Raw genomic sequence first — 26,836 nt, forward strand, 5'->3', positions numbered from 1 at the left:
AGGGAGTTGGGAGTTGGTGGGCTCATGCTCAGTGGGAGGTATGGGTGAAGAAGTATTTGGTTAACTGCCATGACCTCAGGAATCTGTTCCTTGAGGGAGTAGAGAAGGCAAGCTGCTAGGAGAAAAAAGATTATTAACACCGGCCCTGTGAACGGTCTAGCCATGGGAAGAGTGAAGACTGCCAGAAAGAATGGAGCAGAGATATGCCCTGGTTATACAGGGAAGGCCAGAGTGAATGAGCAAGACAGAAGAGCAGATAGTCCCTTCGCTGTGATATTTTGAAAAACCAGAGGGTGGAGGGTCCTAGTTACTGGACAGACCATTTATCCCGGATAGGTTCCCACTTGAGCACAGAGAGGTGGTACCAGCATTGATGTCCCAGGAGTCTAGGGGGATGTCACACCGAATCAGGGAATGACGTATTCCTGGAGTACCTGAGCCATCACATCTGCTGTTTCCCTGGAGGTAAGGAGTGCCTCCATCCATCCTGTAAAGGTGTCAGCAAGAGTTAAGAGATAATGGAGCTTTTTAATGAGTGGGTATGTGGGTGAAGTCAAACTGCCAGTACTTGCCCAGCTGGTGTCCTCAGAACTGAAGCAGGGGCTGATGTATCTGGAGGGCCCCTATGGGTTGACCTTGGCACACATCTGGCAGGAGCAGTGAACCTGTAAAATATGGGCTTGACGATGGGTGGGGTCTAAGAGGGGCCCTAGAGACTGATACTAGTTTCCACCAGGTCAGAATCCTTGATACAGTAGCAGAACTCTTTCCCCAGGGACATGCAGGTGTCTGTAAAACAGCTGGAACAGATTTACATCTTGGTGTCATAGTAAAAGACTATGGCTTAGAACCTGGAAACAATCTAGATGCCCGTCAACTGAAGAATGGATTAAGAAAATGTGGTACATATACACAATGGAGTACTACTCAGCAGAGAAAAACAATGACAGCATGAAATTTGCAGGCAAATGGATGGAACTAGAAAATATCATCCTGAGTGAAGTAACCCAGACTCAGAAGGACAAACATGGTATGTACTCACTCATAAGTGGATTCTAGATATAAAGCAAAGAGCAATCAGACTGCATAGCAGGGGGGACCCTAGGATGACTGTGGCACATAATAAGCTTTGGTTTTACTCAATCACTGGGCAAGCCTCAATGAAACATTTCACTATTAGGATAAGAATGTGTACTGTATCAAGCTGATAATAGAAAAATAAATAAATAAGTTTTAAAAAAGGCTATGGCTTTGAGTTAAAACATTTTTCGTAGGACCTGGTTTTAGCCCAATGAAACATACCTTTAAGTCTATACTTAGAAGATAACCAGAGGAAATTTACTGAACAGAAGAGGTTGAGCGAGCGAAGGAGGAGGAGGGGAAAGGGTGAGGAGCGGGGGAGGAAGAACAGAGCTGAACATGCCTGCAGGCTTCCATATCCTCTCTAATGTAACCTGTTTCAGAGGAAAAGGAGTTGGCATTTTAACAGATTTGCCATATGTGCCTGGAGACAATACAATAATGCGGAAAAAGCCTCTATGCAGTCCTAAAAGCTGGGACCAGTAAAATCCATAGAAATTTAAGTCAGTGTTCTATCAGTTTATCAAAACTGCACTTCCAGTGCTAACACTCTGAACCTCCGATTTCCAGTGTAATAATAGCATAGGAAGGAGACAGAAGTCTGAAACAGCTTTACATGCCGTCAGTGGGAAGTCACACCTGAATCCTCTTTGTCCTTTACTACGAAGCCTGTGAACAAGGCAAACCTGTGAGTATTTTTGACAGCAAACTTAACTAATGAGTTACCAAGGTGGTTGTAGCCTTGATGGGCCGGGGGAGAGCAGTTAAATTAGCAAATCTATCAGTATCCTAGTCATCAAACACCATCAGATCCAAGAAGGATAAATTTCACCTGAGTAAACAGAAATGAGACAGCTTCCTGGCTACCTAGGCAGCTACCCCAGGTTTCTCCATGGTCACGGGGGACAGAGGTCCCAAGGCAGTATCAGTCTTCAGCTGCCAAGGCCAGAAAATCTGACAGACTTTCCTGTGGAGTAGGTATTTGGGGAGTCTGGCCTACCCTGTCTTGGCAAAGTGAGGCAATTGACTTCCCAGTGTCCTGCTTGTCCACAGTCTAAACAGGGTCTTAGCAGCAGTTAAGGTGCAAGGCAGTTTTCTGCTCCATGGCTGGCTTTGCTACATTTAAAACAAGCTCCAGGTGGAAGTTCTTTTGTGGCCATGGAGGAGATACAGGATGCTGCGGGAGTTGGCATGTGTCTATAATGAGAAGCTTTTTTTTTTTTTTTTTAATTAAATGTCATATTCTCCGATCTCTAAAGTATTTGAGGATCAAGGGATAATTATCTGTTAGGTATAAGCAGTTTAGTATCTCTAGAAGGCAAAACTCAGTTTTCATAGTGTAAACAATTTAGTGTTTCTAAAATCAATATCAAGGGGATTGCTCTTATGTTACGAAATCTGGCTGCCAGCAAGATACATCCCTGAACTTGGATGTATGGAGGTACAACTTTGATACTTCAGTAAACCAGCATTATTTTAAATCCTGTCTTTCATAAACCTTGTTTTTAGGACAGGACAGGAATTATCATACAGAAATCTATCCTAATCGAAAATATCATGGAGACTATTGCCTCTTGGTGGACCCACTCCATGTGATCACCTTTATTCAAGATGGCAGTAAAGTCATATGACCTCTTTTTTCTCCATTCTTAGTCAAAATTGTGTCTGCCCATGTGGTTATACCTAATTAAGGTGGTGGCAGACCATGTGTTGTTTTCTAGAGCAGTTCCAATTTGGAGTCACCAGTTTTTGTTATTTTGTCTCCCCACCCCCCCAGCTGAGGACTGAACCCAGGGCCTTGCACTTGCTAGGCAAGCACTCTACCACTGAGCTAAATCCCCAACCCCAGAGTTATCAGCTTTAAGTTAACTTTTTGTTATAGATTTTCAACCATACCCAATTTCTTAGCTGTTCTTTGATTAATAAGATAGAACAGCATAAAATAACTTTCTCTGTCATTACATCAGATTCAGGGTCATAAAATTCCAGAGGCAAATTCTGAGCCCAGGCAGCTAGTTGTAATAACAACAGCTAACACACAGAACATGTAAACTCAGGCATCCAAGACCAATGAGAAACAAGCATGCAGTGGCCACATACATTTCCATCCATACACACAAAATAGATGGGACATTTTGTTTTGTTTTGTTTTTGTTTTTCAAGACAGGGTTTCTCTGTGTAGCTTTGCTCCTATTCTGGAACTTACTTTGGAGACTAAGCTGGCCTCGAACTCACAGAGATCCGCCTGCCTCTGCCTCCTGGGTGCTGGGATTAAAGGCGTGCACCACCACTGCCTGGCAAGATGGGACATTTTTAAAATTAATTAATTTATTTATTATGTACACAGAAGAGGGCGCCAGATTTCATTACAGATGGTTGTGAGCCACCATGTGGTTGCTGGGATTTGAACTCAGGACCTCTGGAACAGCAGTCGGTGCTCTTATCCTCTGAGCCATCTCTCCAGCCCAAGATGGGACATTTTTAACAGGAAGACAAACAAAACTTTTCTTAGAAAATCATGTCAGATGAGCAATTTACAAATGCTGAAATGAGAGTTTACAGTGTGGAGCAGTATGTAAGAAACCATAGGAGTAAAAGACACTTCCTGGCCATAACATGGTTCCTATCCGCCAGTCCACTGCTGGTGGCAGAGTGCTGCCACTCATCGCACTGGACTCCCAGGAAGCAGCATCTGAGGTAGGAGGGCCACTGCAGGCTTGCAGGTGCCTCATGCACCTAAGGAGAAGGCTCTGTAGAGGAAATTGAAAACCGGAGCAGCAATGCAGGCTGCTTGAGATCTAAAGCAAGCCCAGATGAGCAAGCTGGGACAGCCAGTGGAGGATTTGGATCAAGAGATTTTTTTCTTTTTTTTAGGAGAGAGGAAGGTGTAGCAGAGTTTATTCAAGGAGAATGGATTTGTTAGGTGGAGCGGGTGGGTAGAGTTCCAGCGTCGGGCAGGGGAACAGGCAGAAGCAGAGCGTGAAGGGAGGGGCTGAGATGCAGACAGACAACAGGGAAGGGATGGAAATGCAGAGCTTGTAATCCTGGATGAGAGAGCTCAAACCATCGTACGGTGTGACAGCCCCAATTTGGATAAATTTTGTAGGAGACACACCAAGGGTGTCTGGGGATCGAACTTGGACCTGCAGGTACCCAATCTCATGCCTTTTTCTGGAGACCAAAGGGTACAGAACCACGTCCAGTTCTATAAGCCTAGGGCTGGGAGTGGTGTGGGGATTGGTCTGTGCAGGACGCCTCCTGTACAACGGAACCCAAGTGGCAGGGACTGTCCCTGCTTCAGAAATGGGCAGGAATTGCCTAGCGCTTGCTGTGGCTTTGGCAGGTAACCCAGAAGCCTTTGACCCAGAAAGGGTCAAAAGACTCGGAAGACATCCTGGATGCCTTATGGTTTGGAAATGGGTGACTTGCCAAGCCAAAAATCGCTTCAGTGTGCAGAGGCAGGGTGGGTAGGAGGAAGAGTGGCTTCCCACATTGCCAGGGGACCACGTTGCCCACATGGCTGGTGCCGGTGGGGGATGGAGAGGCCCAATTCTACTTGGGCTCAGCACCAGATGATACGTATTTTTGAGTCCCCAGTAATGGGATTCTCCGCTGATGCAATAAGCCAGATCAAGCTGAATTAAAAAGTAAAGGACCAGGTTTAACCTGAGCCAAGCACCCTCGGGTGACTCTCACGCCCCCCAGAGGTGAGGCAGGGGAGGGAGGAGGAGGAGAAAGCCTGTGGAAGGTCTGAGGACTGGAGCTTAAATACCCCGAAGCAGTCTTGAGCAGCTTGGCCGGTTTTCTGGGGAGGCTGGGGTTTGGAATGGGGGTTTGGGGCCGAGGAGGAGCTTCCAACTGAACAGGCTAGAAGACTTTTTTTGTTATTTGGACTTCTTTCTTTCTGTCTTTTGACAGGGTCTCACTATGTAACTTCGGCCTGGAACTCACTATGTAGATCAAGCTGTCCTTGAACTCACAGAGATCCGTCAGCCTCAGCCTCCTAAATGCTGTACTATTTTTTTTTTTTTTTTTTTTGGTTTTTCGAGACAGGGTTTCTCTCAGTAGTTTTTTTGGAGCCTGTCCTGGACTAGCTCTGTAGACCAGGCTGGCCTCGAACTCACAGAGATCCACCTGCTGCCTCTGCCTCCCGAGTGCTGGGATTACAGGCGTGCGCCACCACTGCCCGGCCTATTTTTATTCTTTTAAGGTAGGGTTTGTCTCCATTAGGGTTACTACTATTGCTGTAATGAAATATCATGACCAAAAGCAACTTGTGGAGGAGGGCTTATTTTGCTCACACTTCTACAGCACAAATCATCAAAAGCAGTTAGAGTGGGAACTCAAGCAGGGCAGGAACCTGGAGGCAGGAGCTGATGCAGAAGCCATGGAGGGACCTGCTTACTGGCCTGTTCCTCCTGACTTGCTCAGCCTGCTTTCTTACAGAATCCAGGACCACCAGCCCAGGGATGAGCCCACCCACAATGGGCTGGGCACCACCTCCCCATCAATCACTAGGAAAATGACCTATACGCTTGCTGACATCTAATGCATCTTATGGAAGCGTTTTCTCACCTGAGGCTCCCTCCTCTCAAATGACTCTAGCTTGTGTGAAGTTGACATAAAATTATCCAGTACAGGCACTTCCTCTATAGCTCAGGCTGGCCTCAACTCCAGACAATCTTCCTGCCTCAGCCTCTCAGGTGCTGGAATACAGGTATAACCCACCAAGACCAGTTTATTGATGAAGATTTTAGCATCTGTCAGTCATCGAAGGACTAAGAAAATAAAAACCTACAAGGAGGTTGTATTAATTACTTGTCCTGTTGCTGTGGCGGAAAACCCACAAAAGCAATCTAAGGGGGGATTTATTTGGGGTCACAGGCCATCATGGCAGAGAAGTCACAGCCACAGATGCTCGAGGCAGCTGGTCACATGGCATCTGCAGCCAAGAAGCAGAGAGTGATGCTGGTACTCAGCCTGCTTTCTCCCTTGTATGTAGTCCGAGGCCTCAGCACAAGGAGTAACACCACCCACATTTGGGGTGGGTCTTCTTCCCACCCTAGTTAATGGAGTGTAGATAGACCCTCACAGACATCCTTAGAAATCTGTCTCCCAAGCAACCAGAGCAGGCCACCACCAGTGAACAGGTGGCCTGTTTGTACCGGAAGCAGAGTCAGATTCAGAAGCAGCAAAGCTCAGACATGGACTCTGACTGTGAGGACTGCTATTAACCCTCTGGCCTCCTGGGCCTGGGGCAGAGGTTGAGGGAACCTGGGTACTGTTCACCTGTGGTGTTGACTGGTGTGTGTAGGGACATAGGGGTGGGATACTGGGGCTGGGATGCTTCAGTTTTTTTTTTTTCAATAAATGACTATTAAATGCCTAAAAAGGAAAAAAAAAAAAAAAAAAAAAAGGAATCTGTCTCCAAGGTGATTCTAGAGCCTGTCAAGCTGATTTATAGAAACCATCACAGATACGGAAAAAAACAGTATATGATCCACCAGGTTGCACTGCCTGACATTTCTAAAACTCTATGCCCAGTAACTGAAGAACAAACTCTTCCTCCAGGCTACATGGGAGGTTTCCCCTGACAAGCTGGGCTACAAAATAAGTCAAGAAGCCGGGCAGTGGTGGCACACGCCTGAAATCCTAGCACTCAGGAGGCAGAGGCAGGTGGATTTTTGTGAGTTCAAGGCCAGCTTGGGCTACCAAGTGAGTTCCAGGAAAGGTGCAAAGCTACACAGAGAAACCCTGTCTTGAAAAACAACAACAAGTAAGTCAAGAAAGCCTAAAGGCTGACATCTATATAGATTACATAGGTGATAGATTCTCCGACCACCGTAGAATAATATTTTACATAACAGCACAGAAATCTAATGAAGCCTGATTTGGAGAGTTAAACCACTTACTATAAAATTACTTATATAGATCAAGGAAAAAAATCATACTGGTTAAGGTAAATGTAGGAGGAGCGTTCAAGGCTAGCCTGGGCTACATAGTGAGCCCAAGTCTCAAACAATATAGTAATGAGTAAAATGATGAAGAGGAGGAGGGGATCAACTAACCACACATCAACATTTATGAGATGTAGACGAGACTCATTTCAGAGGAAAATTTGTAGCTTTCGGGGCTTAGATCATAAAAAGAAAGGAGGGAAGGAAGGAAGGAAGGAAGGAAGGAAGGAAGGAAGGAAGGAAGGAAGGAAGGAAAGGAAGGAAGGAAGGTGGTGGTGCAGACCTTTGATCCCAGCACTCAGGAGGCAGAGGCAGGTGGATCTCTGAGTTCGAGGCCAGCCTGGGCTACAGAGCAAATTCTAGGTTAGTCAGGGCTGTTACACAGAGAAATTAGTTTGTCTCGAAAGACAAACTAATTTTAATTCAAAGTGACAAGAAAGACACAAATAATAAAAATGAGCAGAAACAGCAAAACAGGAAACCAACTGTCGGGCATGGTGGCACATGCGTTAATCTCAGGGAAGCAGAGGCTGGCAAGTCTCTGAGTTTCAAGGCCAGCCTGGTCTACATTGTGAGTTCCAGGACAAGCAATGCCATGTAGAGACTGTCTCAAAAACAAACAAACAAACAAACAGGAAACCAACAAAAGAAAATTACAATTTAACTTTTTGAAAAGATTGGTAAAGGTTCATAAACTCCAGCAAGAGTTAACAAAAGGAAGCAGGGGGATTGAGATGGGGCAAAGGAAGTGGACCTAACTGGGCATAGTAAAAGCAGCACACCCAGGAGGCTGGGCCAGAGCAACTGTGGAGGAATTACAAGCCTGAGGCTTCATAACGAGAACTTGTCTCCTAAAAACTAAACTAAACTAAACCATAGCCAACATAAAAGGCCATTTGTCTCTTAATAGACTGCTACTGCAAGACTTTTGCATGTTTGAAATTATATCACAATAAACATTTAACCAAAGTGGGAGAAATGTGCAAAGCGGTATTAACACAGGCCGCAAGTTTCCAGGCAGAGAGGTTGCCTTTTTCTGCTCATGTGATGATAGGAGCGGGAAGGGGTGCCAGAAGGAACGGAGTTGTGTTAGAGGAAAGGATGAATCCTTAGCTGCACATGACCTTGGCCGGTTGTGGTCCCAGTACACTTTCCTGCTGACCTCGATGTCTTACACGGGCTAAGGCACGTCTTTGTCGCTTGGAGAGTTCTGACCTGCTTCGGGTTTCCACACAGGCCAGTTAGCGTTTTCCCCTTGGAATCTGTTTGTTTATTTTACATTTTTCTGTATCTTATTTTGTGGGGGGAATGGAGTCGGGGGAGGGTAGCGGGTCTCCCTCGGCATGTGTGGGAGTCATAGAACAATTGGTGAGGTAGGAAAGCTGTCCCCTGACATGTGCACAGCCCCATGTTACCCATGTGCATATACACTACTTGTGCACACGCATGCAAGTGCGCCCTCTCTCTCTCTCTCTCTCTCTCTCTCTCTCTCTCTCTCACACACACACACACACACACACTGCAAAAGTGAGCCGTTCCTTCCCTTCCCACTCCTGCTGTTCCGACAATGCCATTTTCTCTCTGATTCAGACATTCCTTGCCAAGTGTAGCTGAGTCTGGATTGCCAAAAGCCAAACAGCTCAAAGTTTATCTGCACACTTGACACGTTGACAGGGTCTTCTAAAGGCCCTTCAGAAGGCTAAGCAAAAGCAGAGCCCACAGTCTACAGGCGCGTTCCCTTCCTCCTGCAGATGCTAGATAGAATCCATTTTCACATTTGCATTTCTCTGATCCACAGTGAGCAGCAACATCTTTTCTTCCCTATAAATCGACTGTTCTTGTCCTTCGGCTGTGTCTGTATCGGGCTATGAAGCTGCACCCTCTGATGTGAGGGGCCCTTTGTATGTCAGGGTGATTATGCATGTTGCATGAAGTATCTGACATTTGTTCTTTATTTTTGCTGTGGGCTCCAGCTCTATGAGGCTTTTCCTTTTATGGGGTCAAATATTAGGATTCCTAAAGATTTTGCTTAGAGAGTTTTTCTCTATTCCAAGAATATAAAAGTATTTTTATCACGTTTCCTTCCAAGACCTTAGTGATTGTGCTGATACTGGGGGCCAAACTGTTCCCTAAAAGGCTGATGTCCTGAACAACAATCAGTCCACCTGTGGTGGTACAGTTCTTTCTGAGCACAGGCAGAAACTCATAATTTGTTAACGATGAGCAATATATGGATCGTGGTTGTTTAAGTTAGCATGTACTTAATCATGAAGGAGACACAATCTTTGTGTGTTGGTGTGCATATGGAGGCCAGAGGTAGATGTCATTTATCTCCCTCAATTCCTGCCTCCCTCTCCACTGTTTTTGAAAGTTGGAAAGGGGTCTTCTCTTTTTTATGGGAATCCTTTATGTGGTGCCCTGAGGTGTGTGTTTGAGGTAGTGAATAAGATTTGGACTACATGTTCATGCTGTACATAGGGGTCCAGGCAGAGGCAAGAAGCCCCTGTTACCTTTTATAGAACTGTAGAATGTTTTTTCTTATTAGTTTTTTTGGAGGTGTTGTTTGTTTTCATTGTTTTGGGCTTTTAAGATACTATAGTCTGGGCTGGCCTGGAACTCTCTTTGTGTGTGTATACGTGGGTTTGTGTGGTGTATGTATGTGCTTATGTGAGTTTGTGCACATGTGTGCATGAGACTGTTTGAATGTGTGTGTGCATGGAGGCCAGGCATCTTCCTCCATTTTCCTCCATCTTCCTCCACTTTATTTTTTGAACAGGGTCTCTCACTGAACCTGGAGCTCATCAGTTTTGCTAGTTTGGATGGGATCCAGGGATCTGCCTGTCTCTGCTTTCCTCAGAGCTGGTGATAGACACTTGGTTCTCTCCTTCCACGGTGTGGGACTGAACTCAGGTCTCAGCAGCAGCAAGTTCCTCTACCTACTGAGCCACCGCGACGCCCCTCCTCGGGTTTCTCCATACCAGAGCGCCCCTGGACGGTCTAACCTAAACACCACGTAAAGGCATTCTGTGCCCCCCACTCCCCTTGCTACACTATGGAGGGAGAGGACAGAGCTTTCCAGGGAGAGAAGACAGGCGTTTAAATTTAGATTTGTGGATGAAAGCACGCCTCATGCTGCAGCTGAATCGGAAACAGCGCAGAGCCTCCTTCTAAAAGCCAACAGCTGCTCTGAGACTTGGGGCTGAACCACTTCCTCCTGCTCAGAAATTCTCCGAGCAGCACACGCGCGCCGGCACACACACATATGGTTGGAACAAAGGAGCAAAATGAAAACTAATTCATCGAGAACGCTCTCAGAGCAAGGGTTACATTTTAGGTGAGAACTAATTAGTGAGCCGGGGCTGGTATGTGGGAGAGGAGAAGAAACAGACGTTGCTTTTTCAGGAGCAGTGGTTCATACCTGTGACCTCAACATTGGAGAAGCTGAGGCAGGAGGATTGTCCTGAATTAGTGGCCACCCTGGGCAACAGAGTGACAGTTTGCCTTTAAAAAAAAAAAAAAAAAATTGGAGCTGGTGAGATGGTTTAGTGGGTAAAGGAGCCGTGTACCAAATCTAAAAACCTGAGATAGTCCATGGGACTCACTTGATAGAAGAGAACCAGTTCCTGCCAGTTGTCCTTTGCTTTCAACACACACACACACACACACACACACACACACACACACACACACACATACACACACACACATACACACACACACATACACACACACACATACACACACACACACACACACACACACACACACACACACACACACTGAAAAAAAAAGGTAATTCTAACTTGTTTTTATTTTGAAAAAGTTCAAACTCACACAAGAGGACAGTGTGTGGAACACCTCCCACACGCGTCACCCACGCTGAACAATACAATTCCATGCAGTGGGAAAGAATTATAAAAGAGGAAGTCTGTAGTTTGGGAGCTAGAGCAAGGCTTTGTTGGGAGCCAGCGCCAACCTGATTAGCTGGCTAAGCAGAGCTCTTTGTTTAAGTTCAATGTCCTTATCATGTAAAGAAAAGCTATTCACAAGTCGCCATGTGCTGTACACTCTGTAGGTCGGTCAAGTTCTCAGGCTTCTGTGGAGGAGATCCGTGGTCTTAGGTGATTGTGTGTTTGTTTTTCCTCGGTCTTGTTTTGTAGCCTGGGCTGGTCTTGCCTCCTGATACTCCTGTGTTAGCCCTGTAGGGCTAGGATTGTAGATGTTTGTTTGTTACTACTATGAACAGCTTGGGTGGTCCCTCTTTAATTAAGAATAAAAAGAAGGCTGGCCGGGTGCTGGCCGGGTGGTGGTGGCGCACGCCTTTGATCCCAGCACTCGGGAGGCAGAGCCAGCCTGATCTCTGTGAGTTCGAGGCCAGCCTGGGCTACAGTGCAAGATCCAGGAAAAGCACAAAGCTACACAGAGAAACCCTGTCTTAAAACAAAACAAAACAAAACAAAACAAAAACAAAACAAAAGAATAAAAAGAAGGCTTTATTTTCTTTGAGCTGAGGATCAAACCCAGGGCCTTTGCACTTGCTAGACAAGCGCTCTACCATTGAGCTAAATTCCCGTTTTATTTTCTATAGTTTTTTTTTTTTCATGAAAATCAAGCTGTTTTATTCTATATTTCATTTATGTTGGTTTGTTGTTGTTTTATTTTTCTTTTAATTTTTGGTTTTTCAGGACAGAGTTTTGCTGTGTAGCTTTGGAGCCTGTCCTGGGACTCTCTATAGACCAGCAGGTTGGCCTTAAACTCAAGGAGGTCTGCCTGCCTCTGCTGGGGTTAAAGGCATGTCACACTGTTTTAAGCGGCACAATGTTATTCATTAAGTGGCGCTGTTTACCTTGCTAGAAAAACCATGAGGTACAACAAAACCCACTATGAGAGTTTATTAGGGGAAGGAGACACAGGAGAATGTGTTTAGGCTTATTTGGAAGACATGTTCAGAAGAGGGAGGGAGAAGAAGAAGGGAGAGGATACTGTGACCTGCTTTTTATGGATCTACCCCCACATGCACATATGGGTTTATGTAGCTGTGCCACGAATGTGCATAGATTACATGATCCGTAGTGCACAGATTACGTAGGACGTAAGGGATGACTGAGCCTCTTGCTTGGCTCCTGGACAGCATGCACCACCACTGCCCAGCTCACTTTTGTTGTTTTGAGATGGGTCTCACATGGTCTAGCCTGGTGTCAAACTTGTTATGTGGCTGAAGATGGCCTTGGACTCCTAATCCTCTTGCCTTCTCCAGAGTGCTGGGACTCCAGGCCTATGATAGCAGACCTGACAAGATTGTTTCTGACTCTGGGCAGGAGAGAGCGCCAGCTGTTCTAGCAGAGAAGCCACATGGTGCCTTGCAACCCCCTGTAACCACAGTTCCAGAGCAGTGCTAAAACTCGGCACTCCTTAATGGGTCTTATGTCTCTACTCGTTCATCAAGATTATGGGGGGTAAATAGTATGCAGCGCCACTGTTATACCCATGAATTATACATACTAGTCGGGCACCGAGCACCTCTACAACAAACCAACAAGAGAGAGGTTAAAAAAATAGTTAGACATATGACCATATGAGAGCCGCGGGCCCTCAGCAGAGGCAGCGTAGACCGGTCAACCATTGAGTTTAAGGCATTTCAAGCCTCTGAGTGCGTCACAAGGTGAGCGCTTGGAGTCGCCTTGCAGGACAACAAGTTTCCTCCAAGACAGCATTGCGATACACTTGAGCAAGGAACCACTCTGCCTTTCTGTCAGCACCGTGACATGTGCAAATAGTCAAAAGAGAAACTGTACATACAGAAAAAATATTATAATGCCCTTACTTTAACAACAAACGGCATTAACGCAACATAAGAAAATCCAATACTAGAAAAGTAAAAACAGGCGTTGGTATTTTCATGAAAAAAAAAACCTATAGAAATAAAACGGGATTAAGCGGTCGGCGGCTGAGGAGGGTACGCAGTAGAGCGCTTGTCTAAGCAAGCGGCAAAGGCCCTGGGTTTGATCCTCAGCTCAAAGAAAATAAAGCCTTCTTTTTATTCTTTTGTTTTGTTTTGTTTGTTTGTGTGCTGGTTGGGTTTTGGTTTTTAACAGGGGAGACAAAGAGAGGTTTCACATCTGTGTTGCTGGTACGATGCTTTTCCCTGGATCTAAACGGCACTGATAGCACTACCCAGAGCCCACAAGAGCTAGCTTGTCCTCAGGAAGGAAGCCGGGTCACAAGAGGAATCAGGCTGGTCTAGGGATCTTAGGAGGAGAGAAGGAGCCAGGCCTCGCGCGTGCATGGGGAGTGCAAAGGGGCTTGTTGGTGCTGCCGCACCGTATCTTCTCCGCGCTGGTCGGCGACGGTGCTTGGTGGGGCGCGCTGGCCAAGGGCCTTCTTTTATTCTTAATTAGAGTAGAGGGACCACCCAAGCTGTTCCTGGGACAAGTAGTAAAGCAACAACAAACAGAGTCTATACAGGAACAGAGAAGGCACAAGCAGGAGTTAGGAGGAACCGGTCGGGTCAGGGGGCTTTACCAGCCACAGGATCAGGGCTTTTTTAAGGCTAGTGCATGAATTCAAGGACGAGTCGACCACGTGAAGACCAGGCCCGCAGGCTACAAAATGAAGAGTACATAGCCTTACGAATGTGGAAAATGAACGAATAATACGCACAACACCAAGTCCTGCCCCCTATGTGCAAGCAGCCAACGGAAATTCTCGACGTCCACACGCAGAAGCGCTCTCTGAGCACATCACTGGTTTGCGAAATTTTGTTGGCAAGGCTTTGCGGTAAAGGATTAAAAAATGGGTGCTATGATTTGTTTAGCCTTTAGCATACCAGGCCCGAGGTTCCCGTGGCGGCACATACAGACGTACGGCGCAGGTTAAGCAGGCACAGCACATGGAGCGTACTTACCGGTCAGGCGGAGAATAGCTGTTCTTTACGAGAGTATAACAGATTCCATTTGGCACACGGGTTATAACCCCCAGCCTGGCACTGTCTAGGTAGCTCAGTGAACTTCCTGATTAGCCCTCTGGAATGGCTGGCTTTATAGGTGGGTAAAACCATGCCACCTCTTGTGGTTTGAACCCAGTCTTCTTTAAACCAGAGGCCTGGATTCCTCCGCACCTGGTCTTTAACAAGTGTGCGTCTGTCAGTCACACTGTGGTCCGTGAAAATGAGATGACCAGGAGGAATTTTTTGAATTTGAAAATAAAAACTCACTTCTAGCCCAGAGACTGCTGGTGGGCTGTGGTGGGCTAGAAGCTTTGAAATGGTCACCATAAGGCCATGAGAGGTCACCAACAGGCGCTCTTCACTGGTAATGGTGCCCTCTCCAATCAGTAGTGGTTTCAACTATTCTTTCTTTCCTTAAGGAAAAAAAACCTCTCTTTCTCTCTTTGTATATTGTATATGGGTGTTTAGCCTTCGTGTGTGTGTGTGTGTGTGTGTGTGTGTGTGTGTGTGTGTGTGTGTGTACATATATATGTGTGTGTATCTGTGTACCACATGATTGCCCCCCCCCCCATGCACTAGAGCCCACAAGAGGGTTTCAGAGTCCACCTCCTGGGTCTGAAGTTACAGACAGTTGTGAGCCACCATGTGGGTGCTGGGAATCAACCCCAGGCCCTCTGGGAAAGCAGCCAGTACTCTTAACCACTGAGCCATTGCTTCCGGCCCTCAAACATGCTTTCTTGGTTATTCACTCGTATTCATATTACAGTAAGAACATTTATGGAGGGGCTGGAGAGATGGCTCAGCAGTTAAGAGCACTGGCTGCTCTTCCAGAAAATCCCAGTTGGGTTCCCAGCACCCACATCAGGTGGCTCACAACTGCCTGGAACTCCAGCTCCAGGGAATTGAAGCCTCTGAGGGCACTTGCAATCATGTGGTCCTATCCACGTGCAGACTCACAATACCCACACATAATTAAAAACAGTAACTTTTTTGGGGGGTGGGGTGGGGTTGAGACAGGGTTTCTCTGTGTAACAGCCCCTGGCTGTCCTGGATCTCGCTCTGTAGACCAGGCTGGCCTCAAACTCACAGAGATCCACCTGCCTCTGCCTCTGCCTCTCGAGTGCTGGGATTAAAGGCGTGGGCCACCACTGCCTGGCTCAGTAAAGCTTTTTAAAGAGCATTGATGGGTTGGTCCCTGACCCTCACTGGTCCTCCGCACTGCAGGCTCTGTGGCGGCCTGTCTTTTTCTTGGTTTTGGTCTCCTTCTTTCCCTTCTCTGATTTCTCACTGCCTTTCTGTCTCCTTCATCTACCCGTCCCTGCAGCTTTGCTTGTGTGGCTCCACAAGATGTTCCAGACTAAAAGGATTTGGGGCTCAGTTTGGAAACTGCTGGTGAACATGCCAGCCCCTTGGAGATGGACTGGCACTTTGAAGATGCTGAGAAGTCCTCTAGCACAAACCCCTCCAAACCACACAGCCAGTACTCCAAGCCTACACAAGTCCCTATTTGTAAACACCCCCCCCCCCCCCAGAATTCTGCAAGACCAGTGTTTGCCTGGCCTTGCCCCAGGAATGCCAACTGTCAGGCCCCTGGGTGAGAAGTGATGGAAAGCAGTGGCTGGGGACATGCTGTGGAGTCCATCACACAGGAAGTTCCCCAGAGCCAGGCCAAGGAGCTTCAGAAAGCCTGAGCTGGAAGTGACACATTTCATCAGTTCCTCCTGCCTTGATTGACTCCAGCAAGGGGGCAGAATGAGCAGGTCGAAGAGAGGCGGGGCTTGGGCACCACAGATGGTCCTCAGGGAGAGTGCACTGGCAAGCCGGCCAGCTAAAGTGACACAGCCAGGGTTCTGAGAAGAAAGCCAGCGGAGCAGCGCATGGACCGAGGAGCCGCTGCACACGTTGGCCTCCCAGAACATTCTCTCTGGGGCATGGCCATTGATTTGGTTTGACTTGAGTCATTCCCAGACTCTGTGTGTCTCCTACCTGTGCTTCAGACTCCTGAGAGAGTTCACCTGATGGGCCTGTGTGGATGGGGCCAGCATCGTGGAATTCCATGGCCCAGTTCCGGGAAGTGAGGGTCTAAGTGGCTTCCAGTTTGCAGGGCTCCATCTTGGGCCCAATAAAAAGACCCCTAGAGGTCTGCAGAGTTTTTGGAGGGAATCGACGTCCCCGCAGAAACCATCAGAGAAAGAGCCTGGTTTCAAAGGGAGGCTTGGGACAAGCATCAGACAAGCAAGCGTGATTGGACATTGGTCTGGAGGCTCCTGAATGTGGAAGTTGGGGCCTTGAGCAGGTAGAGAGGAGCCGCTGGCTGGCTCCAGGTTATGCTGGCTCTAGATCAGGTGCACAGGTACCCACGTGATCCTTCTGAGTAGTCACAAAAGCTGAGTGAGGTCCTCATTTCAGAGTGTGGACTCGACAGTCCTAAAAAAAAAAATTCTTTTTTTCTCATGGTCTGAGGTCTGATAATAAAGGGCTTGTTGTAACACAAAGGACAACCAGATGTGGTGGCATATGCTCATAATCCCAGCACTTGGGAGCTGAAAAACAGAAAGTGGGGAGTTCAAAGCTGTCCTCAAATACATAGCCGTTGATGGCTGGCAAGGACTACCAAATAATAACAATAACAGCAAAACCCAAACCAAAAGACTGATAGGGGAAATGAAGGCTACTTTTTAGGAGGCTCGTCCCCATGGTGGGGGGAGGGCATGATACCCAGAGAAGGGGGCATCCCTCTCCTCATTTTATGAAAAAATGGAGGCACAGAGCAACCAGCGGCGACTTGTCTCTTCACAGCAAAGGGTGGAGAGCAGACTTGAACCCTAGTCTCTCATTCAGCCCCTGAGCATGGCCCTAAGCAATATTGCCCCCTGGTGTGCTCCCGAGCAGGGGCCCTTTGTTTCTATGGTCCTGGTTCTGTTATCTGGGTGCTTCTCTTCACTCTCTGAGGGTCTGGTCTGGGCAATGCATGCGAGGGTTCTAGGCTATCCCAGGAAGTCACTGGGGCAGTTTGCAAAGCCTAGCCCACAGCCGCTGTGCCCACAGCCACTGTGCCCAGGGATTCTGGCTCCTGGTGCTCCTCTCCATGGGCCCCTCCTGTTGGGTACTTTACAAAGAAGCTAAGATTTTCAGATTCACTATGGAGCAGATGGTGGTCTTGAGTTCCCAATTCTGGGGTTCTGCCACATGTGCTGCCACAACCCGGTCATGGCTTTACCTGTCTTAACTGAAAAGCTTCTCTAGTTGAAGAGAACCTTGCTTCCTCGCTGGCTATGCAATTTGAGGCAAGAACTGTAATTCGGTTCTGAGTCCCTAGTTCCCAGCTAAGCAGTACTGAGTATCATCCTTTCTTCCCCTCCAGGATAGCCCAGCTATTCTCTGTAGTTCAAATTCTAAAACGTCAACGAGACATCACCAAATCCAAGTTCAGAACTCCAGTTCTGGGCACAGAGTCATATTGGGAGGTACATTGATGGTGTCTTTTCTATGCATTCCCCTAGATATCCGCCATAAATCAGCCTGCTGGAAAATGTTGTCCATCTCTCTTCAAGGCTGCGGCCTAGCGGCCGGACAGACGCCTGTGCCTGTGACCAGCTCAGCACTTCTTGGAAAGACCCCCTGATGACAAAGCCATAAGGGGAATGAAAATAATTGAAGAATGGGAAGTCCATTCTGAAGGGACAGGCCAGACAATGCTGGGAATGAGGACCGACGGACAGGATGTAAATAGTGTAAGCCTTGACAATGCGAAAACTCATAAAATTCAGGAGGGAAGGAGCTAGGAAGTGGTGGTGAGCTCATTTCCTTTCCCGAAGCTTGGGGTTGCAGGGAGATGCCCTCTGTACTCCCAACCCGCCAAAGTACAAATCAAACAGCCTTAGTGTTTCTCTTTGGAAAATACGCAGAAACCCAAGAAGTGGCGAGACTTTGTGGCTTGGTAACTTCCTCATGTTTAGATTTCCTTTTGTTCTGTTAAACTGAAATTTTTTCCCCTGGAAAGTACACTCTTGCAGGAGCCCAACTCCATCCCTGCCGGTCATTTTCTCTAGTTATCCTCGGTACAGACATCTCCACGGGCGCTGTCTGGGTGTCAGTCCTGATTATTTCTGAGAGTTCTAGGTTCCAAACCACTTGAAAGCCTTGCCTTTGGTATTGGTCTGTGCTACTTTGCATTTGTGATAATGAATGTGCACCTACTTTTATAAAATCAAAGGTTTTTCTTCCCTGAAGTGGCGGGGATCAAATTCAGGGCCTTGCTTCCTCTCCAGGCCAGCATAGCCTATTAAGAGATTTTTCTATTTTACATTAAAAAATATTTTTTGGGGTTGGGGATTTAGCTCAGTGGTAGAGCACTTGCCTACCTAGCAAGCACAAGGCCCTGGATTCTGTCCTCAGCTCCGGGAATTTTTTTTTGTGTGTGGTTTTTTGAGACAGAGTTTCTCTGTGTAACAGCCTTGTCTATCCTGGAACTCGATATGTAGACCAGGCTGGCCTCAAACTCACAGAAATCTGCCTGTCTCTGCCTCCTGAGTGCTGGGATTAAAGGTGTGTGCCACCATGCCTGGTCTTACAAATTTATTTTATGGCTATGGGTGTTTTTCTTGCATGCATGTATGTGCAACACATGCATCCAGTGCCTACAGAGGCCAGAAAAGGGCATGGAACTGGAACTGGAGTTTATGGATGGTTGTGAGCTGCCATGTGGGTGCTGGGTCCTCTAGAAGAGCAGCCAGTACTCTTAACCACCAAGCTCTCTCTCTAGTCCCCCTGCCGTCACCCCCCCCCCCGTGTGTGTGTGTGTGTGTGTGTGTGTGTGTGTGTGTGTGTGTGTGTGTGTGTGTTTCTGAGACAGTCCAGGCTGGCTTCATTCTTGTTATCTAGCTGGGGATGGGCTTTGAATACCTGCTCTACCTCCCCAGTGTTGGACTTACATGTGCCCACCAGCTTGCCCAGTCAGGATGGATCTTCAAGCCTCGGGAATCCAGTGCCACGGCAAGTACAGAGACAAGGAGAGACCCTTGGAGTCAGTCTCCCTAGGGCCTGTGTCCCCAGCAGCAGCTAGTGAGCCTGAGGCTCTCTGTAAAGTGGAAAAGTCACCTTGCCCTGCTTTGCTTTTAGGTTGCTGGAAGGGACGTGTGATGTGCAGTGTCTGATAGCCTGTACTGGTCACTAAGGAGCTAATGGCTCTCTGTCATTGTGAGATTCCTTCCTTACTGATGCCACTCTTCCGGAGAAACAAGGGGATCAAGGGGCTCTCTGGTTGTTTCTGGGTCCTGAGAAGCACTCGGAGACTCAGCTCCATCTAGTGTCCACATGGGGACACAGCCACCTCTAAGGTGCAGACCTTACTTTCCATGGTTGCATGGAAGCCCACAGTGAAGTCCATTCAGAGCAATCCTCCAGTGCTAATATTTAAGATTTCAAATCAAGTGTTGTACAAACGCAGTATTCTTAAGCATCAACACATTCTGTCCTTAAAGGGTCAGGTTCATGTAACAAACAGTTATAAGAAATGACATTGACTGCTGAGAAGGGGCTCAGCAGCTGGGAGGTACTGACTGAGCTCTGACTATATGCCAGGCACTGGGATGTGATAAGGCCGACAGCCGGAGCACTGTGCCCAAGGACTCAGAACTCTGAGGAGAGGTGGGTACGGAAGGCAGGTAAGGAGGAATGCTTCCTCACATGCAGATTTATAATGGTCGAGCAGTAGGAAGATGGGGTAGCGCGTGGATGAGCCCGAGCTGACGGGCAAGTGGGGACAGAGGGTGAGGGGCATCAGCTTGAAGGAAGTGGACCAGGTAGCCTGGGGCAGTGGCCACAGTCCACATGGGAGAGCGCTGAGTGTAGACCAAGGTTTGCTGGAGCCAGAGAGGGTTTGAAGGGAAGGGCTGTGGTCCAAGGGAGGGCTTCAGTGTCGGGGAAGGGTCAGCAGGATAGGAACTAACCTGAGCAGGACCGGACAAGCCAGAAGCGCAGTGCACACAGAAACAGGGAGTTCACAGATGGCCGTGGGAGGCGATCGCTGTGTTGAGCTGCCTCATGGGAAGGAAAGGAGACAGCCTGTGGTCTGAGGAGAAGCGGGGCTTGAAGAAAGGTTGGTTGCTTTCTGTTGTAGCTGGGAGTCTGGGACAGATGCACAGGCTGAGGTGGGGGGGAGCAGCTCTCAGAGGAACAACAGAGCAAGGGCACATGAAAAATGAAACCCGGGTTAGGCAGAGGCGTGGGGAGAGGGGGTCAGGGCAGTGAGAGATCTGGGCAAGCTGAGGGGAGAGAGGATGAGGTGGGAGGCAGAGGGACAGAGCTGGTGCTGACTGCTTGGGGTGGCCGGACGAGAGGGAAGCGAGGCTTCACAAGGTCCACTGAGGGCCGGAGGAGAGCCAAGACTGGGACAGCGGCCAGGGTGGGCTTGCTGAGCTGCTGAAGGCCAAAGGCCAAGTGTGGGGAGTCAGAGCAAAAGGAGCTCCCTGGGGGCATCCTGGAGCCTACTAAACCTGGGGACCAAGTCGGGAAGGAGGGAAAAGGAGCCGAAAGAGGCCGAGCATGCTGAGAGAAGGGCAGAATTCATGGTGGGTCCAAGAACAAGGTGCATGTGGACCAGAGCTGAGGTGGAGGCTCGGAAGGTAGTGGCCAGAGTAAGATTTCTGAGGAAGATCTCAGGAGTCACCCCTAAGACAAGCGCTCAGAGTAGCTGAGAGAGCGTGCCTCTGAAGGAGAGGGCAGAGGGCACTGGGAAGAGCGGAAGAGCGGTCAAGGCTGGTCCTTCAGTGGAGGCAGGAGGAGGCAGAAGACAGAGCCATCCAGGGGACCCTGTCCTTGTCACCCAGTTTCAAAGGGACTGTGTACCTTGCACATGTAATGAGGAAGCTCAGTAGGTGAGCTGGTGAAGGACCCAGTCAGACAAATTCATAAGTCGAGAACTGCCAGCCAAGTGGGCAGAGACAGTCAGCGAAGCTTCCCACCAAGGTCGGAGAGAAACACGGACAGCCGATACAACCATACTGTGCTGCTTTTAATTACGAAAGATGTAAAATGATGCATTATAAAACTTGGAAGCTACTTTATACAAAGTCCAATCTTTCAATATTGCTTAACAAAGGGCCGGGAGCTGGGACGCTGGCAGGAAGTCTGATTAGCTGCTGGGATGGCCCCATCCTGGAGCAGCGGCAATGCTGGGAACCATCTGTGCATAAATCAGAAGAGCCCTGGAGAGAGCGAACAGGAAATGTCTTCAGATACGTGCGCGAGCGTGAGTACACCGCTTTTCAGCTCAGAGAACACAGTAGACTTAGGAGAAGGAAGAGGGCAAAGGAGAACTGATCTTTGACACGATCAAAACATTTCTCCTCACACTCACATCCTAGAACCCACAACCACTACACAGCTGGTGTGACAAAGTTAGAACATTGGAAAGGAGATTTGGGGAAGCCTGTAGCCACTTCAATGCTGAGGCCTAAGACATGTTTGTCACAAAGGCAGCAGCAAGGGCAGGCTTACATGGCTGGGGTAGGGCGACACTGTCTCCTGGCGTCCTCAATACCGCCTAGACAAGGTGGGCTCTCCAGTGGCTTAAGCGTCTCCCATGAAAAGATCAGGCTGGTGGGCCTAACAGCAGATTTAATTCAGTGCTACATTGCATTGTCTTTTTTATCTATTTCCCCATCAGCTGGAAAATACCCCAGGGGCAGAGCAACTCAGGGTTTGGGGTCTTGGGGTCTCCTATTCCAGTGCAGTCTTCCCCTGATGCAATGATCCCACAGATAAGGCACGATGCAGGGAGCAGATTGTGCTGGCACCCCCTTTCTCTAAACTCTGACATCAGCACCGACCCCTGCCTGGAGGCTGAGCTCTGATTTCAGGGGCCCCTGACAGAGGAGCTGGCTTCTGTGGCACAGTGGGGTGCTGGCCAGCACGAAGAGTGCAGACCTAAAGTCACTCTGCTCTGGGATCTCAGGCACAAAGCGTAAGAGAGTTCCACTGGAAACAGGGCTCACAAGCAGAGGCCAGTGGCATCTTCTGGGGGTGGAATCGGGTAGACAGGATCTGATTTGGTTTCCTAATTCAACAGCAGAGACTGAGGTGAAAGGGAACACGAAATTCTTGGGTCCTAGAGGAAGGGGGAGTGTGGCACCATCAGGACTGTTTGAAGGGTCACAGGGAAGGCCTGAGAAGAGACGATGCAGACATGGCGAGGAGAGGTGCGGAGCAGCTTCCTGTCTGAAGGCTCCTCTTGACACAGGCTCAGAGGTGGCAGCTTCTTTCTCTTTCATCCTTGCCTGCCCGGGTGGAAACAGTCATTGAGCCTCAGGAAGGGTAGCAGCTGTCAAGCAAAGACTCCCCTTTAGGGTGTCTTCTGCTCCCCCGTCTCCTCATGCCTGGCTCCTTCCCCGCATGCTATGTGGCAGCACCACTTTGCCCACTCAGGGCCAGGAGGCAGCAGTGGTAGAAGCTGGCCCAATTATTGTGTGACATGGTGATAATGAAGAGCCAGAGTCCCAGGAGTCAGGCCTCATTTACCATAAACTTGTTTCTTAACCTCAGAGTACGCACCTCTATTTTAGGCAATTTAGAACAAATCCTGGATCTGAGTAGGAAGATTTTGCTGTGGGGGCCTAGTGAAGATCCCAGGTGTCCTGCACTTAGGGGCTTTGGTGTGCTCAGCCATTCTGGATGATTCCCACCTAGCTGCTGAGGGACACAATCCCAAGGAGGATGGGTGCAGAGCCTAGGGACAGTTGTGGTCATCTGGTGTGTTAAGGCATATTCAAGTGAGTATGAATGGAAGGCACCAGGAAGAGAGGGGAGCGCTGAGCTTAAGCAGGGGCTAGAGATAGCTCCAGGTCAGACTGCCTACCACATCCTCATCCACTCATCCACGACTGGAGCCACACCCAGTCATACAGCACCCGCTTCTACCAGGCGCTTGGTAGGCACTCGGGGTCCATAAGGAACAAGGCACAGTTTCTGCCCTCTCGGAGCTTAGTCTAGTGGGGGGATCACATTCAACGGAGGAAGCTGGGGAGAAAAAGGGCAGTTCAGCTGCTCTGCACTGACAGGAGCCCCGGCAGCTCCATCCAGTGGGGCTGCAGGGTGGCCGGCCTAAGCTGGAGGACATCTCGTGCAGATGACATTCCCACAGCCTCCTAGAAGGAGCACTGCCTCTCTAGACTCGCATCTATTTCCAGGGAACTTTCTTTCAGTGAGCAAGTGCGTCTCCCTCTCCTCCTGTCTGCGAGGAAAGGGTCCAAGTACAGGACGCAGCAGAAAAGCGGTCACAGACCGGGAGAAGGCAAACCGAGCTCCGTCTGTCTCACTACAGCCTGCCCTGGGACCGGTGGTTAGGCTTCTTCGTTTTCATTACACCAGCTGACAGAGCAATGGCTTGGCCCTAACATTCACCAGCTGGAGGGGGCCTGGCCTTGGTGGGCAGATAGAAAGGCATCATGGTGCTGTGGTACCGTTGTGTGACGCTGCACCAACCCCGCAGGCCTGTGGCCTCCACATGACTCCTACGCTGGGTCCCATCTTCAGTGCTGCCTGGGATCTGTGGATGCTATGGAGGCTACCTGTGCTCCTACGCTGGGTCCCATCTTCAGTGCTGCCTGGGATCTGTGGATGCTATGGAGGCTACCTGTCACACAGCACTGTCTACGTTTACACACTGACTAGACGGCCAATAGGAAGAAGAAAGGTTGAGACGGTAGCTTCCCAGTCATCAGAAGCTCCCAAGTAGCTGGCTTGCAAGCAGTACACCTGGTGTCACAGGCCGGAGAGGCAGGATGCAGCTGTGTCTAGAAAAGCCATGACATCTGAGCTAGGACTGCAGTGGAGAGCCTGGGACAGCATGGCTCCCTCCATGTGATGGCTGATGTCAGGGTGTTTGCTGGCTCCATTATAGCCTCTCTTCTGGCCGTTTCAGTCCCCTGCTCACTGTATTTAGCTCAGAGCCGGTCGGCTCGAAACGTCTCCTCCACAGAGGGGTCCAGCAGGCCCATGTTAGAGTCACTTAACATGCTGAGTCCATCCAGGCTCAAGGGTTCGATCTGCAGCTCCTCTTCCAATGGAAAGGGAGTGTCCATGTCCAGGCTGACCTCGGGCATGCCCGACAGCCCCCCACTAAGGCCTTTGAACAGACTGGTGCTTGTGTCTTCTGAAAGGAACAGAGAAGAAATTCAGAGACAGGGGGTCTGAGGCTTCTAAAGAGTGACAGTCCCCAGCATCCTGTCCTGCCATCTTCCCAGACAGGCCAGCGAGCACTCCCAGGCCCACAGCTCTCCCTGGAATCAGCATGTTTCTTTTGGACAGGGTCTCATTCTCTCTGTAGCCTAGGTTGGCCTTAAACTCAAGGGAACCTTCCTGTCTCAGCCTCTCAAGGGCTTGAATTACAGATGTGCACTGCCATGTCCAACTAAGTCTTTGAGTTTTTGTAGTCCGCCCCCCTCTCTGCCCCCTTGAATGGTTTTTAGTCACCTGACACCAACTATTTCAGAAATGTGTTGACCACCAGGCCTTTCCTCACGGCCTGCCTCGTCTCTACGGCTGGCCACCTACATCTTCAAGTCAGACGGAGTCAGGGGCTTTGCCTCGTTTACAGAATGTGGTATGATCTAAACTATCTTTCGGAGGTCAGCACACTGAAACGAGACCAACATGAAGCTGAGGGGTGGCGCACACTCACCTGTCAGGATGCTGTTTGGGAAGTTCCCACAGTTGGAATACGGGTTTGGTCTCAAGTGGAAAGAGTCGTGTGGCTCTCGGGGACTCTGCTGCACCAGGGACACCTGGAAGCATCAACAGCCACAGTGGGCAAGTGCTCTGCTTCCAAGGTGTGTGAGAACACGTGCAGCGTGTCCCCACACCGCCGCCCCACACTCCCTTCTGCCTAGGATCCCGGAGGGCTCTGTGTGTGATAACACAGGCAGAGCCCTCACTGGGTATCAGGAGGGGTCAGTGAGGACCACAGTGTGGGTGACTTTTTTCTGCCCATACACTGCCTGCTGCACGACCCCCAGAGACTCCAGTGGCCACAGTTTCAGATTCTCTCTGAGTCTCAGATATTGCCGCTCCTCAGCCTCACCGAGGCATGTGGGAGTCCATCAGAGGTCTCCCTGTGCTCAAGGAACAGTGGCTCTCTGGCTTCTGGGTAAGTAAGAGAGTGAAAACCTTCCCTTCACACTCGGCCAGCACCTCTCTAGACAAAGCCTCTGAGGTCTACTTAGAAATAGGGTCTGATTTAGGCATTTTTGCTGAAATTAATTTTCTAGACTATTAAAAAAATCTCGAAAGAAAGAGCTCCAAAATTTTTGAGGGAAGTGCTGGTCCTCACTAGCCTGATAGGGCTCTTCATAAATTAGTGAGATAGGTGCAGCTGGGTGCCATGGTGCTTGCCTGGCATGTGTGAGACCCTGGGTCTGATGGCAAGCACCACAAAATACAAAACAGTAACAGCAACCAAACGCCAGAGAGGTGAGGACCTCTGCTCCTCCTGCCACAAGGAATCAATATAGGCACTTGGCTACAGCTATCTTTAATTATGGTATTATTAAGTTCTGGAGGTGGGTCAACCCTCCCTTCTCTTTTTAATCCATCCTGGGGCCTGGCCTATCTTTACTAAATACTATTAAAAACACAAAAGCAAGAGAAAGTGGCTGAATGAAAATACCCTGGGGAAGGAACTTCGATCCCAGTCCTGAGCCAAGTTCTTCTAGAAGGTCATGCACTGAGCTGGGCATTGCACCAGCCCACAGACACCATGCTATGCTTCTTTCTAACTGCTATTGCAGCCATGGGTTGTACCTCCTTGTCTTCCAGACTCGCCAGCAAAGCAGCTTATCAGTTAGCTGCTACGGGCCCTTGTGTGTAGGTATGCACATGTGTGTCTATGTTCATTAGTTAGCCATGATCCCTGTAGGTGTATATATATATGTGTATTGTGTATACCTTGGGTACTACTCCACAGATGCCATCCACCTTCTGAATTTAAGACAGGGTCTCTCACTGGCCTGGAACTCATCAGCTAAACTTGACTAGCTAGCCAGAAAGCCCTAGAGATTCATCTGTCCTTGCCTTCCCAGTGAGGCCAGCCTGGGCTACCAAGTGAGTTCCAGGAAAGGCATAAAGCTACAAAGCGAAACCCTGTCTCAGAAAACAAAACAACAACAAAAAATGATTTATTTATTTATTTATTTTTTGGTTTTTCAAGACAGGATTTCTCTGTGTAGCTTTGCGCCTTTCCTGGAACTCGCTAGCCTTGAACTCACAGAGATCTGCCTTCCTCTGCCTCCCCCAAGTGCTGGGATTAAAGGTGTGCACCACCACGGCCCGGCTAAGATTTATTTTTATGTATAAGTGTTTGTCTACATATATTTTGTGTATCACATGCATGCCTGGTGTCTGAGGAGGCCAGAAGAGGGCATCGGATGCCCTGGAACTGGAGTTACAGATGGTTGTAAGCTGTTATGTGGGTGCTGAGACCCAAACCTGGATCCTCTACGAGAGCAGCGAGTGTTCTTATCTGTTGAGCAGTTCCTCAGTCTCCCCTGCCCGCTTTTGAAAGGGGATCTCATTATGTAGCCCTGGTTGGTCTGGAACTTCCAAGTACATAAAGTTGACCACAAACTCACAGAAATCTGCCTCCCTCTACCTCCCAAATGCTGGGCTAACAGTGTGTACTGCCACGCCTGGCATCTACTTCGTTTTAAATGTAGGTTTCAGGGGAGGAACTCAAGTCCTGTCTGTGCTTTCCTGAGTAAACTCTCTCTCTAACCCTGTGAGTAGAGTGCTATCAAAATCCACCACTGTTCAAACAGTCTCTCTGCTGAGACCTGACCCCACACAAGGCACGAGGAGG

General features: G+C 48.8%; 1 protein-coding gene across 1 annotated transcript in view; it reads right to left on the minus strand.

Moving 5' to 3' along the window:
• Nucleotides 1-20,983: 20,983 nt before the first annotated feature.
• Nucleotides 20,984-26,836, minus strand: part of Crtc3 (CREB regulated transcription coactivator 3) — a 104,657-nt gene continuing 98,804 nt past the window's right edge. Inside the window, exons 14-15 of the mRNA XM_036171219.1 lie at nucleotides 24,665-24,767; nucleotides 20,984-24,136 (exon numbers count right to left, since the gene is read on the minus strand). Coding sequence (XP_036027112.1) covers nucleotides 23,928-24,136; nucleotides 24,665-24,767 — 312 coding nt within the window. The 3' untranslated portion in view covers nucleotides 20,984-23,927. The remainder of the gene's footprint in view (nucleotides 24,137-24,664; nucleotides 24,768-26,836) is intronic.

The sequence above is a fragment of the Onychomys torridus genome, chromosome 1 (genome assembly GCF_903995425.1).
Source record: "Onychomys torridus chromosome 1, mOncTor1.1, whole genome shotgun sequence".
Classification (NCBI taxonomy): domain Eukaryota; kingdom Metazoa; phylum Chordata; class Mammalia; order Rodentia; family Cricetidae; genus Onychomys; species Onychomys torridus.